Source organism: Crinia signifera, chromosome 7 (genome assembly GCF_055691185.1).
Source record: "Crinia signifera chromosome 7, ASM5569118v1, whole genome shotgun sequence".
In the NCBI taxonomy this organism is placed as follows: domain Eukaryota; kingdom Metazoa; phylum Chordata; class Amphibia; order Anura; family Myobatrachidae; genus Crinia; species Crinia signifera.
In genome coordinates this window covers 60,572,127-60,589,437 of record NC_139223.1, presented here as the reverse complement: position 1 = coordinate 60,589,437, position 17,311 = coordinate 60,572,127, and the positions used below count along the sequence as shown (strand labels likewise).

Here is a 17,311-nt window from a genome sequence, read left to right as displayed (position 1 = left end):
TCTTAAATTTAATATAAAAAGATAATGTTTTTGCAGAGAACAAATAAGCAAGATTATCCAGTAGGCAGGATTGAAATAATACATTTCTAAAAAAGGAATAATGCACAATGTAAACTATTCATTTAAACTAATAGTCAAGAAGAAAAGATAACTAAATAGAAAAAAATGACTATGTCAAACAAGGTATTTTATTTAAAGAGTTTTTATTTTTTCATCGTCCAGCCACAACTTCAACATTGTGATTGGTCGAAACCACTATGCTCCATCCAAAAACACTTTAGATGTAACGTCGAATGACCAGAATACCTGTACATTGTTAGATATTTCAATAGTCCCAAAAACAGTTAACAAACAGGCATTTTTCCAATGCCATGAGACAGTATAAAAATGCACAAATAAGTGCCAGCCGTGGATGAGGTGCCTGTTGGGTGAGAATTGAGGGATCAGTCCTTGTTGTCTTTTGGTCTTTGGCTGTTTAATGTTTTACCAGAGCTTGGAATTCTGAAATAGGGGGGAAAGAAAGAAAATGATTAATGGAATATCCCAAATCCTGCATTTTTTTTTTAAATTTCCACTAAAAATTAAATGTTGAATTATATAGACTTTTTGATTTTGATGCCCATATTAATTATATTCAAAAATTTGGATTCTGCTCTAAGTCTGGAACATTTTTATACTAAGATTATCGTTTATTCTAGATTGAAAGTAAGAACCAGAGGTGTACTCAAAACAGCATCAGAAAGAATCCTAAATGTAAAACATGTTCAGCAGAAAGATCTCTATACTCTAGAACTAAAGGTCAGTCTCACGCACAGATTCTTGAGCCATTTTTTAAATTTAACATATATAATCATTGTATTGTTCTATCCTTACACTTCTATGTGATTAATGTAGCTAGAATAAACATGTTTTCTTCAATATTAGACTAAAATCTCAACTTTATAGGTTAAATGTTTAAGGCAATAGAGGTTCAAAATTGGTTAGCCCAAGCCACAAGCTTTTTGAGAATCTATCTTATTGCTTTTATATGCTTGTAAGGCAAGTGCATATTTATAATGGGTACAGGGATTGTGGCACACAAGCAAGGGCGTAACTACCATAGGTGCAAGGGGTGCAGCTGCTATGGGGCCCAGAGCTGAAGGGGGCTCGTCTTTACTGTGTAAGTAATAAATTTTACATACATTTATCACCATCAGTTGCTAAATAGGGGGCCCTTACAAACTTTTGCTATGGGGCCCACGAATATCTAGTTATGCCCCTGCGCACAAGGGCCTCTGGTTCACCTTGCACCCCAGAACAAGATCCAATTGGATTAAGATAGGCACTATCCCGGCAATTTCATAAAAGGTATTTTTGAATATATCGCATTCACAGAAAATAGCAAAGACTGTCATTGCTACCGTCTGCACGTGCACCATTTGTCCGTGGGAAGTGGGTCCACTTAAAAAATAGCATTGGTTGCCATTGCTGAAAGAGCTCCTATGCGGCATATTCAAGAAGAATCAAAGAATCAATCTGGAACACTATAAGTGTGAGCTTACCATCTACTCCAATCTTGCCATCTCCATCAGAGTCACCAGCCTTCAGGAACTTCTGTGTTTCCTCTGCATTCAATGCTCTGGCTTTATCATTAAAGTTCTGCAGGAAGAGCCTGATGGTAAAAAGAGAGTTATAAGCTGTTATGTTTCTAGCATCTACTTTGTCTGTAAGTCTAATATTGCAGTATTGGGCGGACTCTGGTTAGACATTAGAATGATGCATTCAAAAATAAATGAGCTTACCAATTTACATTTTCAGGTATGTCAGCCCATACTTTATTTATAGGACAATTAGTTGAAACATTATAGAGTGACTTATTTTAAGATACATTGCAATTCAAATATATATCATTACCCAAGCTCGTCTTCCTCAATGAATCCACTGCGATCTCTGTCAAGAATTTCAAAAACCTTCTTGGCCTGATCAGCGGACTTGCCACTAAGACCAACTGTCTTGAAGAAGCCTTTGTAATCGAATGAGCCGACAGCTGGTAAAACAAAATATATATATTCCAACGTAAGCATCTTCACAAGCAACCCAATATTTTTATTGGTCTTTGCAAATGAACTGTGGGATATGCAGGTATTATTTTTTATAATAATGAATAGAAGTCTATTCTAAAACAACATGCAATATTATGTCCATTGTCAAATTAAGTCATATTTAGGCAATGTTTACCATTTAAAATTAAATATTTTTTTGCCAAACATATTTTTAATCAGATTGAGATCTATCACTGTAACATAGTAAAAGAAACTCTATGCAATATAAAATAATTTACATTATTTTATCTCTCTAACGTACCACAAGTAACTATTAAGAACAGAACTAATACAACATTTCCATTTCTACATATTTTTATTGAATCGATCATTGTAAGTCTGTTACTTACCCTCTACGCTCTTCAGAGCAGCCTCGATGTCCTTAGCGGACAGAATATCAGTGATAGACATGCTGTAAATGAAAAAGAAAATCTTTGTACTTTGTCATTGAGAAATGATATGTCCCCTCCAAGCTTTCGTCTTTCCTCTGTCTAGTTCAGCACTGCAAATGTTTGAGCTGTTAACATTCGTGCCCATTGCATAATATTCTAATAGTCTAATTAGTAAGTAAAACCCAACATTTCCTTTATCAATAAAAGAAAATATAGGAGTGAAAAATGCTATAAAATAATGTAAATATAAAAAAAAATTTTTTTTTATTATTTTCTAAATCTTATTTCTTTACTTGTCTAAGGAAGGAATATTTTTCATTTTGTATAATAATTTATTTTAATATATTTCTTGACCCAATTCTAAAGCACTGTTGCAAATTCTTACACTATTTAAATAAACTTTGTTCTTACTATTATTATTATTAATAATAGTAATAATAATTAAAATTATAATTATATAAATAATAATAATATTAATAATCCTTGTCTGCTTCAGTTGTATCCTTCTGTTCCAGTCCTAAGCAGCTGTAGAGCCTTCCTTGATGTCCTTCACATGTCTGCATCTTAATATCTTACCTTGTGGTGTTTGGGGCTGGGCAGTTAGGCTATCTGCTTGGCAATGGAGTGCTTGCTGAGTCTCCTCCACGGGCTTGCCCCATTTATATATACTTTAAGTTGCATACCATATACAGATCTGAGGTCCCAGCGTCACAGATAGGGAATGGTGTCAAGTGAACTTGCCTAACTAATCATCTAGCACTATTTTTATCTCAAGAGAATTCATATGATATTTGCAAACGCAACAAGATAAGTGACCGGATATATTAAAAAATAAAAGCAAAATCCTTTAGTGGGTAAAATGCCTTTACTCTGGGAATGTTAAAAACCTATAACATGAATAAAAAATAATTTTGTACTGTGTTTTCTCAGTGTAGGAGCAAATATACTCATGACATTTTAACAGGTTACAGACTAGAGCAAACGATGACAACATGGAACACCCTGCATTTAAACGATGTTATCTAGAACAACCAGATGCGCGCGCAAACACCCTCTTCCATTACTAATGGCATTGCATAATAAATACACTAGAATAACATGATTTCAATTGTTGCTTGGCTTTTTTATTACATTTTTTATTAATTAAAATGTTCTTGGGAAAAACTGCAATATTTTCGCCAAAGAAAACAATCTAATTTTATATGGCATTGCTGGTCCCAGACCATTGTTTTTTTTGTGGTTATTTTAGTTTTTTATACTTGTCTTTTACAGTCTGCATGATTTAGTTTTAAGCCTTCAACTGCTTTGTTTCCACTGAAGGGTTAAGGAGTTTCTGACAGGCACATAGGGATAGATGCCAAGCAAATGAATGTGCTGTCTTCAGCCTCCACTTACAAATCTTGTGTTACATAGACTCAGTAATTCCCTTTCACAAGTTACGGAATATATCCAGACTCGTGCACTGCAGTTACTTTCCCCAGAAGCCTTAGGGGTTCCATGATGAACTCTCTGACTGAAGTCTGGTGCAGTGTTGCACTTTTTCCTTTTTATATGCAAACTAATAAAGAAAACATTTGAGCTTATGCATTATTATCATTAGTAGGAGAAACAGATGGCAGCAGATAAGAACCACTTGGCCTATCTAGTCTGACCATTTTTACCTTTTATTAACCTCAGCCCTATTTGATCCTTAGTTTTCTGTAAGGATATTCGGTACTTGTGAGTTATCCGGGCTCCCGATTTTGGGTACTTGCGATTTGCATGCGATATCGCATGCGATATCGCATGCGATATCGCATGCGATTTGCTATTCATTTCATTACCCCACTATCCCCAAAGTGTGTCTATCAACGTGACGAGCGCAGCGTGGCGAGCGCAGCGAGCCCGCGAGGGTCGGCGGTACGCGTCCTCCGACCTTTTCATGCCCTACTATCCACTAGGGCGTGGAGTGAGAATAGAATAGTGTGGCGAGCGCAGCGAGCCACCGAGCCCGAAGCGTGGCGAGCGCAGCGAGCCCCGCGAGGGGACGCGGACACCTTCACAGGTATCCGCGTGCCCTTGCGGGCTTCACAGGTGTCCGAGTCCCCTCGCGGGGCTCGCTGCGCTCGCCACGCTTCGGGCTCGGTGGCTCGCTGCGCTCGCCACACTATTCTATTCTCACTCCACGCCCTAGTGGATAGTAGGGCATGAAAAGGTCGGAGGACGCGTACCGCCGCCCCTCGTGGGCTCGCTGCGCTCGTCACGCTTCGGGTTCACGTTGATAGACACACTTTGGGGATAGTGGGGTAATGAAATGAATAGCAAATCTTATGCAAATCGCATGCTAAATCGCATGCAAATCGCAAATCGCATGCGATATCGCATGCGATATCGCATGCGATATCGCATGCGATCTAGTACCAAAATCGGACGCCCAGATAACTCACAAGTACCGGATATTCTTATGTCTATCCCAAGAACACTTGTGGCGGGATGTTCTAAGACGAAAATGTGGTAAAAACTCAGTAATCGGGGTTTTTAGGGCATTATCATATGCACTAAGGGCCAGATGTATCAAGCTTCAAAAGTAAAAAAATGGAGAGTGATAAATAACCAGCCAATCAGCTCCTACCTGACATTTTTCAAACACAGTCTTTGGCATGTCAGGTAGGAGCTGATTGGTTGGCTGTTTATCACTCTCCATTTTATCACTTTTGAAGCTTAGTACATCTGGCCCTAAACCCCTTACACCAGGTTACTGCTGCGAGGGGTATCGCTAGCAAAAGCTGGCGATACCACATAGAAGCCTATGGGCATCTTTTTGTGACTTCTGCCACCCTGCACCGACCCCTCCGCCTTGCACTGTCTATGCCCCTCGCCTGATGTCTGTGCAGCCTACTGCTGTGCTGCCCGGACCAGTTACTGCCTGCTCCCTAGCACCATACTATTCCTTCCAGGTGCAAGAAGGAGGAGTAGGAGCTAGCGGAGACCCTGTAGCAAGCGTCAGGGCACAGGAAGTGGGGCAGAGCCACCGAGGACCCGCTGGCATGTCGTTTCGCAAAAGGCATCTCAACACAAGAGCTTTCCTTTGCGATAAAAATTGCATAAATGCGGTTACTATTGATGCAGTAGCCGGCGATGTGTAGCAAAGTGGGGCAGCAGATGTTAGTGCATTCCCCTCCTTGGGGAGGTGGTGGAACTTGTGGTGTTACATGCATATTTCAATTGCAATTTGCTAATTTGTTTTTGCAACCATCCCAGGTATAGTTGCTCCCTATTACGGATGGATGTTAGTGAAGCCAGCTTGACACAGACAAAACTAGTGCCAGGACAACACTCAGTGCCAGGCAGACCAATCAGCAGTTATGTGGTGGATTCCCTGAGTTTACTATAAGAAGAGACAGCTTGGGTGAGAGAAGAAAGAGCCAGGGAAAGAAACCAGAGAGTGTGGGGTAGAAAGAAGAGCTTAGGGTAAAAAAGAGACCGTTTTGGGAAAAAATTGATTATGATGACAGGAAAATACATTGTATTATCCAGTTGTTTATATATTTGTGTATATTTATGCTTCCTTATGTATTATAAACACTCTTTTTTACTCTAAAACACAACAGATAATGCTGGTGCTCTACATATAAAAGTATATATAAAACGAAATATATCATCCAGACAAAAAAATTAAAATTTTTTTTTTTGCATTCTAAAATCTCAAAGTCCAGTTCTGTGGTGAGTTACAGTATAATTATCATGCAGTTATATTGTGCACAATTATTGCACTTTTACATATTATAGCAGTAGTAGATATGGTCCTAAATGTTGATTTATTGGGCAAAGGCTAATTTGCACAAATAAGCATTGGGCTGCACACATCAAAATCCCTCCCAACTGCAAAATGTATCTCACGTGGATGGGAGGGGATAGGGCCTTTCAAGGAATTTCTTGCTCAATGTCTGCTACTGTAGGTTAAAGCACCACAGCTATGCCCACTAGTAAAATTAGAATTAATAGCAGAGCTGGATTCATGTTTATGGGAGCCAAAGGGCAACTAAACTGTGGAAACACCTACAAATCAAATTGTCAAGATGATATACTGACCGCCGTACAATACAAACAGCATTCCAGTGATTGTCATACAGTACACAGAGCACTAATCACAGGAAGTGTGCTCATGCTGCTTTAAAAAGTCTATAGAACAAAGGTGCTTTAAGTGACCCTCAGCCCAAAAAAAAAAAATCCAGGTGTGGGATATGTTATCAGTGTGACTGCTAACCCTACCCATAGGCACCGATTCTGTGGGTGCTCAAGGGCTTGAGCACCCACGGAAATTCTTGGGCACCCACTGGTGGATGCCGGCCCCCTCCCCCCCCCGAGTCCTGCTGCGCCTGCCACAGTGCTGAGCGATCAGCGGTTATAAAATAAATCATACACGCCGCCGCCTTCAATAGGACACTTCCGCCCTTTCTGAATCCACACCCCCCGCACACACTTGTTACGCCAGACCCACTCTGCTGCAAACAGCGTGCAATCTGGGAGTGCTCGCGTTCGCCCACTTCCCGTCAGTGGCGCCTCAGTGGTGTGGTGGGATCGCGGGCTTGTACCTGCAGCACTTGTGAGCTCCCCGCTGTGCGGTCTCTGGGCTTCAGCTGGTTGGAGAGAGATCAGCTCAGGAGCGCTATCACTTGTTTGCTCCCATGAGCCGCTGGATGCCTGCCCCGTGATCCTGCTTATGTTTGATGGCAGATAAGGTTCTGTTGTGCTGGAAGTGTCGTTTGTTGTGAATGCTGGTTGTCACTGTGCGGTCTCAATGCGTTTAGGCTTTCCCAAACTTTTTTCAAGGCCTGAAGAGCATAGATTTTGCAAGGTCAAAAAATATAATTGAAATAGTGTTAAAAAAAAATTATAATAATAATGAAGATGGTTTAAGGGGCGGGGCTTGGGTGGGTCAAGGGGCGGGTCAATGTCCGGGAATCTCGAGCACCCACCAGCAAAACGATAAATTGGCACCTATGCCCCTACCCACATAAGCAGAGGAGGCTGCTTACTGTTGAGTGTGCTGGGAGGCATGACCGTGGTGGCGGACCTGGACCTGGGCATTTACCGTCATCCCCGGAAATTAGTTTCCCCCTTGCCCCCCTCCAGTAGCACCATAGGGGGGGGGGCATGGTGCTGCTGCCTACCCCAATTCTTCTTTCCTAGAATTAAGCCGCTCCATGCTTCCCACCCAACACTTATATTTTTTTGTTATAATAAAATGAACCATATATATGATATTTTTTTTTGCACATTTTGCATATATGATATCAAATTTAATTTTTTAAGACACAGACCGTTCCACATTAATTGACACTTTTATGTCAGTGTTTGTGCAATATTTTTTTTTTTAAACAAACTTTATTAAACACCATTGTACAGAGGCATATAAAACGTACATTTAAGTAATGAGCATTATATGACAGGTAGGAATTACAATGTCAATACATTTGTGTCAAATATGTTCCTTGCAGAAAAGGAAAGGAAGATTGAGATCAGTATGTATTGTCCAGTAGAGAACAGCAATGAGCGTGATTAGTCAACAATATTCACCGGAGGATCACCAGAAAGTACCCGAAGCGAGTACCATTGGGTATGCTGCAATGAATTATGTATTTTCATTCTCAATGATAATGACAATAAAGATATATAACTTTCCCAGACACTAAAGAATTTTTCTGAGCGTCTCTCCCTCTCCATTAAGCACTCCACCCACTCCATTGTAAAGACATGGAGCAGTTTATCTTTGAATAATTGTAAAGTCGGGGGCCTCTCATCAATCCACGCCTGCAATATAGACTTTCTGGCCACTGCACTGACTATTAGAAGCAGTTTTTTACAGCCTTTGTCCACCCTTTGTCCTTCTGGGAGCATGCCGAAAATAGCCCAAGTGTCCCCAAATGGTACATAGTTTACTAAATGATTTAAAGTGAATGTTCTAACCTTCAGCCAAAATGCCCTAATCAAGGGACAACCAAAGAAATAATGATAGAGGTCGGCAGTTTGTGCAATATTTTAATATGATAAAATAGCACTACCCTTTGAACTGAACTGTTTTTCACAATTTATTTTCATCATATCAATTACTAAGATTTATCTTTTTAGCCCATCTAAGCAATTTTACCGGGGGTGAATGGCTTTCCATAGCAGGACACTATGGAAAGCTGTCCATCCCGTCACTCATCTGCTGGTAATACCAGCAGATGAGTGGCGACGTCGAGCGATGATGTTGGAGCGTGCATCAGCACTCACCGCTCATTGTCGGGCTGTATACACTGGACCGGTTTTGAGCTGAAAGCGGCTCAAACAGCAAAAGTGAGCTGCTTTCAGCTCAACATCGCCCAGTGTGTATGGGCCTGAAACATTCTAGTGCAGACAGACTGCCTTGGTATCGTGCCACGTGCATCTGGAGCTAGGATCGGATAGTCCTTTGTCATGGATTAGTTCTGTCAGTTATTGACTCTCGGTCCCCATATGTACTTGTGGGGAAAACAGCCCCGTGTAAGCTAATAACACTGATACAAAAATACCACAAGGTTTTTAATGAAAGGTCCTGTCTTGAATAGACACATCGTATCTGTCAGTACATTTTTCATCTAAAACTATTACATTTATTTAGGTAAGTGATGTGTCAACATGCTAGTACTTGCTGGCAGTTAGCATAGCAAAGAGCTATGTCTATTTATTAAATGTAAAAACGCTAAATGATTATATTGTTGTTAAAAGTTTTAAAAGCAAACTAGATTCTCTCTCTCTCTCTCTCTCTCTCTCTTTCTCTCTCTCTCTCTCTCCTTCTTTCTCTTTCAGATTGGATGTGTCCTGGGGGTCAACCAGGACACCATATGATTGATGACATGTGCTTGCAAGGCAGACACATTGGCCACAGCTCAATACCTTCTCCCTTGCAAAGTTTTTCCAGCAAAGTGCTCTCAAAAGCACCAATCATTCTAGAAATGTGAGTGTTGTAGGCATGGCCATCATTGCCATTGTCATTGATGGTTGTCATCGATGGCAATAGTGCAACTGGCCATTGATAGAGTAAAACTATGCAATGTATGACCTTCGATATTTTTACCTATCGATTGGCTTGTGGGCCAATCAAAACATGGGGGAGGGGCTTCGTGGGTGTCGGGAGGCGGAGCTATGCTCCGTGTCCAGACACTTTGAATAAAAAACAAAAGCAAAACCGATGCTGTGGCATCGATGGAAGGAAACCATTTTGTTCTGCCCCATCGATGGCAAAAGTATTCAACATGGGAAAAAACCATGGATGATTTTGAATCATCGATGGTCTATGGCCATGCCTAGAGTGTTGCAGTAATGTTTTGTTACATTATGTTTTGGAGCACTGATTTTAATTGTTTTCTGCACTTTGTGACAAGACGATACCCAATTGTAGCAGAGCCTTGAAGTGGGATTTACAGCAAAGGCAAACAGTCCACTTAATTGTCCAGAGCTCTAACAATAAAATCTGGCTATACTTAGGCACAAGAGTGATATGGCCAAGCTTTGTCCTGCTCGGTATCCAAGACCATTGAAGATTGCGGGCATTGGGAGGTGGGAGGCCGCATCTCTGCAGATTGGAATCTGCTAAAATGCCCTCCCAAAAACGGCCACTACCTTCTAGGAGACAGCCACTAGAGCTCTATCCAACTAGACCTCTAGTATCTGTCAGGGGAAGCTTTTGTGAGAGTTTTGCCTAAAAAATCTTTGAGGCCTGGCCATGGGGAGGGAGGGCTACTTATGTCAGCAGCAGCCGCCATCTCCCAATGGTGATTGCAGCGCGAGTAAGTCTAGACTTACTTGGTGCCTGCGTAGAGGGGGAAAACCATTAGATGGTGAGTGATAACAGATGGTTTTTCCCCCTTTGTGCACGGCTGCAAATGTATTTGCAGCCATGCACAGGAGCAGGGGGAGACTGTGGTAGGGCAATGTGTACTTGATCACTGTCCAACTCGCAGTAGGGGTTGGACAGTTGGGGGACCCGCTACTCTCCTGTGCAAAGCAGCCAGAAATCAATGACTAGATGCGCATCTTCACACACATACACACACTTCAAATTCAGTTGTTTTCACCAGCTTATTGTATGTTCGGCTGTATCTTATTGGCTGTTCAAAATATAACTGTATAACACAACATTTTTGAAAAACAAACCAACATTTTTATTGTTTAAATGAACAAATTACATAAATAAGATCTATTCAACCTTTACGCAGTTTCTTTGAACAGGTTGAATATCCCTTATCCGAAATGCTCAGGACCACAAGCATTTTGCACTCGAGCAATGCAACCCTGGGAGTGGAGATGCCACTGAAGAGGACCCTGAAACCCGCCGCGGATGCCAGGAACATGGTAAGTATGAAAAAAGGGGCAGGGGGAATAAAGACAACCCCCCACCCCCCCATCCCGAAATATTCTGAAGAAACACGGTTTTTGGAATATTTCGTTTTTTTTAATGTACAGATACGGGATACTCAACCTTTATTAACATAAAGATGTGAACGAACCTCAGAGCGATAGGGATTGACCTTGATGACTGTGGGAACACCTGTATCTATGCTAACAACCTATTATGTGATATTTATTTATAATCAATATTTTAATTGTGAGTAGTAATGATTGTAAACTGCACCTGTATGCCTTTTTTTCTACATTAAACAAATATTAAGTGGTTATAACAAGGACCATACAACAACAAATCTTTGGAACTTCCTAATTATCACAATATTTTATTTTTTCTATGCTCAAAAAGGTAACATTACATCAATCTAGAAGAAACCATTTGGGTGTAGCATAGCCAGCTTTTATACTTCTTTATATAATAACGAAACAGTGACCCCAAGTGCGACCCACACTTGAAAGCAGCTACTCTATAGATCCCCCTGTTAGTGGGGGAAGAAAGCATGTAAGAAAAAGGGTTATAGAGAGCGATAATAAATTCCACCACCTGATAGGATTGTTATCCAATCTTTACTTACAGATATGACACAAAAAGTACAATAGTTGGTAAAACAATATATATTTTATGAAAAATCTTCACTACTTCATAATTTGCATCCATTTCTTTCTTTTAAAATGATGTAACCTACGCGTTTCATCTTTAAAAAGACTTCATCAGGGTTTTTAAAACACCAATAAAGCAATAATTTAGAAGTGAGGTGCAAATGAGACTGCTGCTGGATGCGATCAGAGCTAGAGCTATTCAAGGCGCTGATACTGTCCAGGGTTTCACCCTATTTGTTTATTGAAGACGCATTATCTCGTCCATTTTTTAATAATCCGGTGAGACTCGATTCATCCATTTTTGGCTAACATTAGTTTTTGACTGGCATTTGGAAATTGGACTCCATCTTGAGGCATTGACCTTTCTACAAGCCCTAAAGGACACTTTAATTTTCAATCATGGGATCTTTGAAAAGAATGTGATTTGCACCTCACTTCTGAATTATTGCTTTATTGGTGTTTAAAAAAACACCTTATGAAGTCTTTTTAAAAACGAAACGCGTAGGGTTACATCATTTTGAAAGAAAGAAATGGATGCAAATTATGAAGTCTAAGTGAAGATTTTTAGTAAAATATATATTGTTTTACCAACTATTGTACTTAATGTGTCATATCTGTAAGTAAAGATTGGATAACAATCCTATCAGGTGGTGGAATTTATTAGCGCTCTCTATAACCCTTTTTCTTTATATAATACTAGCATTCACAGCTGCTCATTCATGCGGCTATCACTCAGTATTTACCAGTAGGTATAAGTGTAAATGTAAGTATCCTCTAATGGAAATAGAGTATAGCTTCTAATCAAGTAACAGCTGAGCGGAGACAGTTTTATTTTAAAGTTGTAAAAGGTAACATGATATCAAAACTTCACAGCTATTAGTCTATAAATAGCTTAACAAGAATGTGTAGTTGATAGATATAAAGAAATTTTATCATGTAATATAAATATCAGTATTATGTCATCCTTCCTGTAAATCCATTATTTTAAGTATATCAGGATACACATATGTTATTGATGGTCTATGTCTTTTTGATGACTAGGGCTGAACAGTACAAAACATGATAAATACATAGGATTGCATAACACACAGCATACATACCTGTACATACATACAACATACAAATGTACGTACGTACGTACGTACGTACGTACATACGTAGGTATGAACCACGTACATCCAAACACACAGAAGATACTGCATACATATATACACACTATATATATATATATATGCACACTGCATACATACATACATACATACATATGCACACAACACACACAGCATAAACACATACGATATAATACAAACACGTAATACATACACAAAGATCAGATACATAAATACATACATGTACACAAACAGAGCATACATACATACATACATACATACATACAAAGACCACACCATACATACATACATGCATACATACTCACAAACAAACACAGACCACATCCCATACAGCATTAACCAAGAGATAAGAAGAATCAATCAGTGCTGGTGGCCATGTGAACTAGGAATGTCATTACATTTTGATGGTTGCCAACACATGATGTTTCTGATGCAATGGTAGTGGTTTTGCCATTCTATGATTTCAATCATATGTTTGCCAGTGCCACCATCGAATTGTAAACATTTGATGGAGTTTCGAAGCTTCAATGGTACCCCTGACCAGTCCTAATCCGCATTTGGCCTAGCTGCAGAGAGAGATTTTGCGGTTGTGCAAAAGTGTTTTTTTTTTTTTTGCTCATGTGCAAATCAAATTAAGAGTGGCATGTAATGCAGGAGGCAGGAGTGTGGGATGCCGGCTGAACTCAGACTTACAAGGCGGATGGCGTCTCATGGCAGCTTACCGAGCTAACCTGAATGAGGGGCTTAATGATTTTCCTAGTTTGTGCAAATGTTAAAAAAATCTGACCCTTCCACAACTCTGCTACACAGTCTGACAGACCTCCCTTAAAATGCCTGGGCATGTCTGCAATTTTTCTGGCACTCACAGAAAATGACAGGTTACCACCCCCAAACGCCAACTTCTTGTCAGTCAAATTGTGATAAAATTGCGCAGAGACATTTTTGCTATTTTTGTTGCTATATTTGCTCACTCATGTATGCTACGATTTGTGCAAATGTGCAGTCATTCAATAATCGATAGGATTGTGATTTCGTACAACAGCGATTAACTATGAATCAGGCCTAAGTGTTACTTGCAGGGACATTGGTAACGATGCTGTTCCTATCAGTTACATCACCCGCATATTGGATGAGACTTTCACACAGTGACAGATTCCAGAGCTGGCCAGAGGCCTCAGCAGAGAGGGATCCCGAGATACCTTTCCTGCAATATAGCCTGCAAAAGCATAAAGCGGGTTACACCATCTGAGAATGATTGAGCCAAAAGCCATTTATTCCCCATTAATAATAATAATAATAATAATAATAATAGGGACTACAATCTGCAGTGGTACTGTACATTGGGCTTGATACGTGTATGTAAGTAAAGCAAAAAAGCAAACAACTTGACAAAACCATGCTGCACTGCAGGTAGAGCAATGTAACATGCAGAGAGAATTAGATTTTGGTGGGTTATACATTTTCTGTGCAGAATAAGTACTGGCTGCTTTTGAGTGTAACATACAAATATTGGACAGGTTTCTTTTACTACACTGCAAGATAGAGTTCAGTTTGAACACACCCCACTCAAATCCAAAGGCTCCCAAACACTACTGTGACTTTTCAGAGAGCAGCCGTTCCCCTAGAAACCCCCCATCAGCCTCCCGGGTGGCAGAATCGTACATCGTATGTGGTCCAATGTATTATATGAGACCCCAGCAAGTCCTGTTGGATCCTGCTGGATCCAATATATTTAGAGTGCAGCACTTGCAATCTAGGGGCTCCAATCTGATGCACACAGAACCGCCCATTGGATCTAAAACACATGTAATACAGACGGAGCCACACACCAGAATCGGACACGCGCACAAGGCCTCTCATTCACGGCAATGGGACGCATGCGCTTGTGAGACGCTCGCGCCCAGTTCCACCACCTGCCAGTTGCCGCCAGCTTGTCCAATATGACGAGCTGATGACAACACACAGAGCGGCTCCGTCTGTATGCTACTTTTCGCATAAGCTTATGTCCAGCTCAACTCTCACTGGACATGTTACATCTGCTCCAACTGCAGCGTTAAATGGTTTTGCCCAGTTGTTTTCTTTTTTGTTTCTTTCCAGCATGCATGTCTAATCTGACACAGGTCCCAGCAAGTGAATACTCAGTACCACTTCCTCTAAATAATCATTTATTGAAAATTTGGGTACTTGTTTTCTAACTCGGCGCCCATCGCATACCATGCCATAAGGTATGCGATGCGATGCGATATTCGGGTAAATGACCCGGAATGTACAATTAAATATTGCATAGCATCGCATGCCAGCAAATGGCATGCGATGCGATGCAATTTTTAATTGTACAGGCACCCTGATGGCTGCTTACAATGTTAAATGCACCCCCATTGTCAACGCCACCCCCACTATCAACGCCAACCCGAAGCATGGCGAGCGCAGCGTCCTCCGACCTTTTCATACCCCCACTATCCACGGCGGCGTGGAGTTGATATTAGATAGTGTGGCGAGTGCAGCGAGCCACCGAGCCCGAAGCGTGGTGAGCGGACGCGGAATACATGTTAAGTAATCCGTGTCCCCTCGCAGGGCTCGCTGCGCTCGCCACGCTTCGGGCTCGGTGGCTCGCTGCGTTTGCCACACTGTTTCAAATCAACTCCAAGCCGACGTGGATAGTGGGGGTATCAAAAGGTCGGAGGACGCGTACCGCTGCCCCGCGTGGGCTCGCTGTGCTCGACACGCTTCGGGTTGGCGTTGATAGTGGGGGTGGCGTTGACAATGGGGGTGCATTTAACATTGTAAGAACTTATCACGGTGCCTGTACAATTAAAAATCGCATCGCATCACATGCCGCTATATTGCATGCAATGCAATGCCCTGCAATGGAAATCGGGGGCGCCATGCTAAGAAACAAGTACCAAAATTTGTCAATATAAACATATCTTGATCATCTGGTATAAACTGCATAAACTTTGTTACGCATGACTGACGCCCACTTCAGGCAGTTTTCCCCTTTTTTTTTACTTTTTGATCCTATTACTGGAATCAGAATAAACATGCCTTTTATCCTTGCAGAGTGGCAATGTCTTGCTTGTTCTCTACTGGGTATGCTCTACTGAACATAAACTGTCTGGAGAAGCAAGCAGCAGCCCTGTGAAATGTCTAATGAAGGTTCATCACATGCAGTACCAGATGATCAAGCCATGTTTGTATTGAGACTGTTATCGGACTGCCAAAGGATCTTCTGCAGGTAAGCGTGGTGGAGCTGCAAAGTAAAGCTTCATCATCTAGGGCCATCATTGTGAGTCAGAGTTTTTGAGATGACTTCACAAAGTTTTTTTGGGCGAGCGCTGTCAGGTCCACCCAATAATTAGAAATTTGCTACAAATTGCTACATTTTGTATTCGAGAAAGGGATGAAGGAAATGAGTTTGGGGCTCACTTTTGGCCCATTTACTTAGTGCTATCTCCTGTGGGTGTTGTCTCCGAGAAGACTCTTATTCTGTGAGTAAATTATTTAATGATGAAATACCTCCAGTAATGTGACAAGTGGTTTATCAGGCCTTTGAGAGTGCCTTGGATCTGTTTTTTTACTGAGCATGGGTGCACGCTTGGCTATGATTGGGTTGAGGCAGCAGTTTGCTTGCTACCCCTGTAACCTGAGTCATTCTGGCTCGTGGGATGTGGACATTTTATAGACAAATGGTTGTGCATTTTATTTATTGAGTAGAGGGGGGTGTCTGCAAGGAGCAGACCAAAAGACAAATGTGCCTTTTTGGGCGCACTCTTAATAATATGAATTTGATATGATTATTGCATTAAAACATAACTTTTAATAAACAGTGAGTGGGAATCTATAAATAATTTCCCCCATTCTACTAACGTATACAGTACAGTGGTTAATACCATAGCCTACTTTCTTACGTGCACAAAGAAACCTTAAACATGTATTCTCCAGGCTTTATACCTCTTCAGCTTGCCCGAAAAAACTCTGATTGGTGCCACCCATGCCAAATCTTATGAAATTTTTCACTAGTGCCCCTTGATGCATATACATATTTTTCATGTGCAAATGAAACATTTACTAAATTAACCCATTCTAAAAAGATTGGACCTTTCTGGGCCAGCCAATACCTTGCTATAATTACCTTGGCTATTGCTGATAAATTTCCTGCCAAAAGTCTCACTTCTCTGGGGATATCCTCTACATCCCATACTCCCAAAACAACATTTAACCCATTACAGGCAACCTTTGGAATCCCCATACTGATGAAAACCCTAAATACCTGCTTCCAAAAATCTTGTACTTGACAACACTCCCAGATAAGATGCCAAAAGGTAGCTATAGTATTTCCGCATTTAGGGCAAATATCAGATTTAGAACCACAGAATTTTTTTAATTTAATCGGGGTTATATATATCCTGTGAAGGATATTATAATGCACCTGCTGTATTCTAATAGAGTTGGTGGCCTTATTCATGGCAGCTAGAGCCCGCCTCCACCCCTCTTCATCAATATTTGGAATGTCTTTCTCCCAATCTCTCCTCAATGATAGTAACTGATCCTCCTCCTCCAATAGTGTCACGTGATGATATGCCTTAGCTACCCTTTTACCTGGGCTTATTTTATTGATAAACAACTTCACTGGATCTTCTACTAAGAACCCCGCCTTTCAGTGGGATTCCCAGAGTGACGCTGGATTTCAGCCACCCAG

The 17,311-nt window shown here is 40.9% G+C and overlaps 1 protein-coding gene across 1 annotated transcript; it reads right to left on the bottom strand.

Moving 5' to 3' along the window:
- Positions 1 to 320: 320 nt before the first annotated feature.
- Positions 321 to 2,492, bottom strand: LOC146021190 (parvalbumin beta-like). The gene is made up of 4 exons (XM_083154988.1): positions 2,432 to 2,492; positions 1,894 to 2,026; positions 1,542 to 1,651; positions 321 to 501 (listed from the first exon to the last, which is right to left on the bottom strand). Exons 1-4 carry the CDS (start codon positions 2,490 to 2,492, stop codon positions 476 to 478), a joined length of 330 nt encoding a protein of 109 aa, XP_083011114.1. The 3' UTR covers positions 321 to 475.
- Between the last annotated feature and the right edge of the window lie 14,819 nt (positions 2,493 to 17,311).

Bases quoted from the DNA above. Each gene is read 5' to 3' on its own strand.
- LOC146021190 (XM_083154988.1), bottom strand. From the start codon at position 2,492: ATGTCTATCACTGATATTCTGTCCGCTAAGGACATCGAGGCTGCTCTG. The intron at 2,027-2,431 runs GTAAGTAACAGA...TTGTTTTACCAG, and splicing joins TGCTCTGAAGAGCGTAGAGG to CTGTCGGCTCATTCGATTAC. The intron at 502-1,541 runs GTAAGCTCACAC...CCCCTATTTCAG, and splicing joins TGGCAAGATTGGAGTAGATG to AATTCCAAGCTCTGGTAAAA.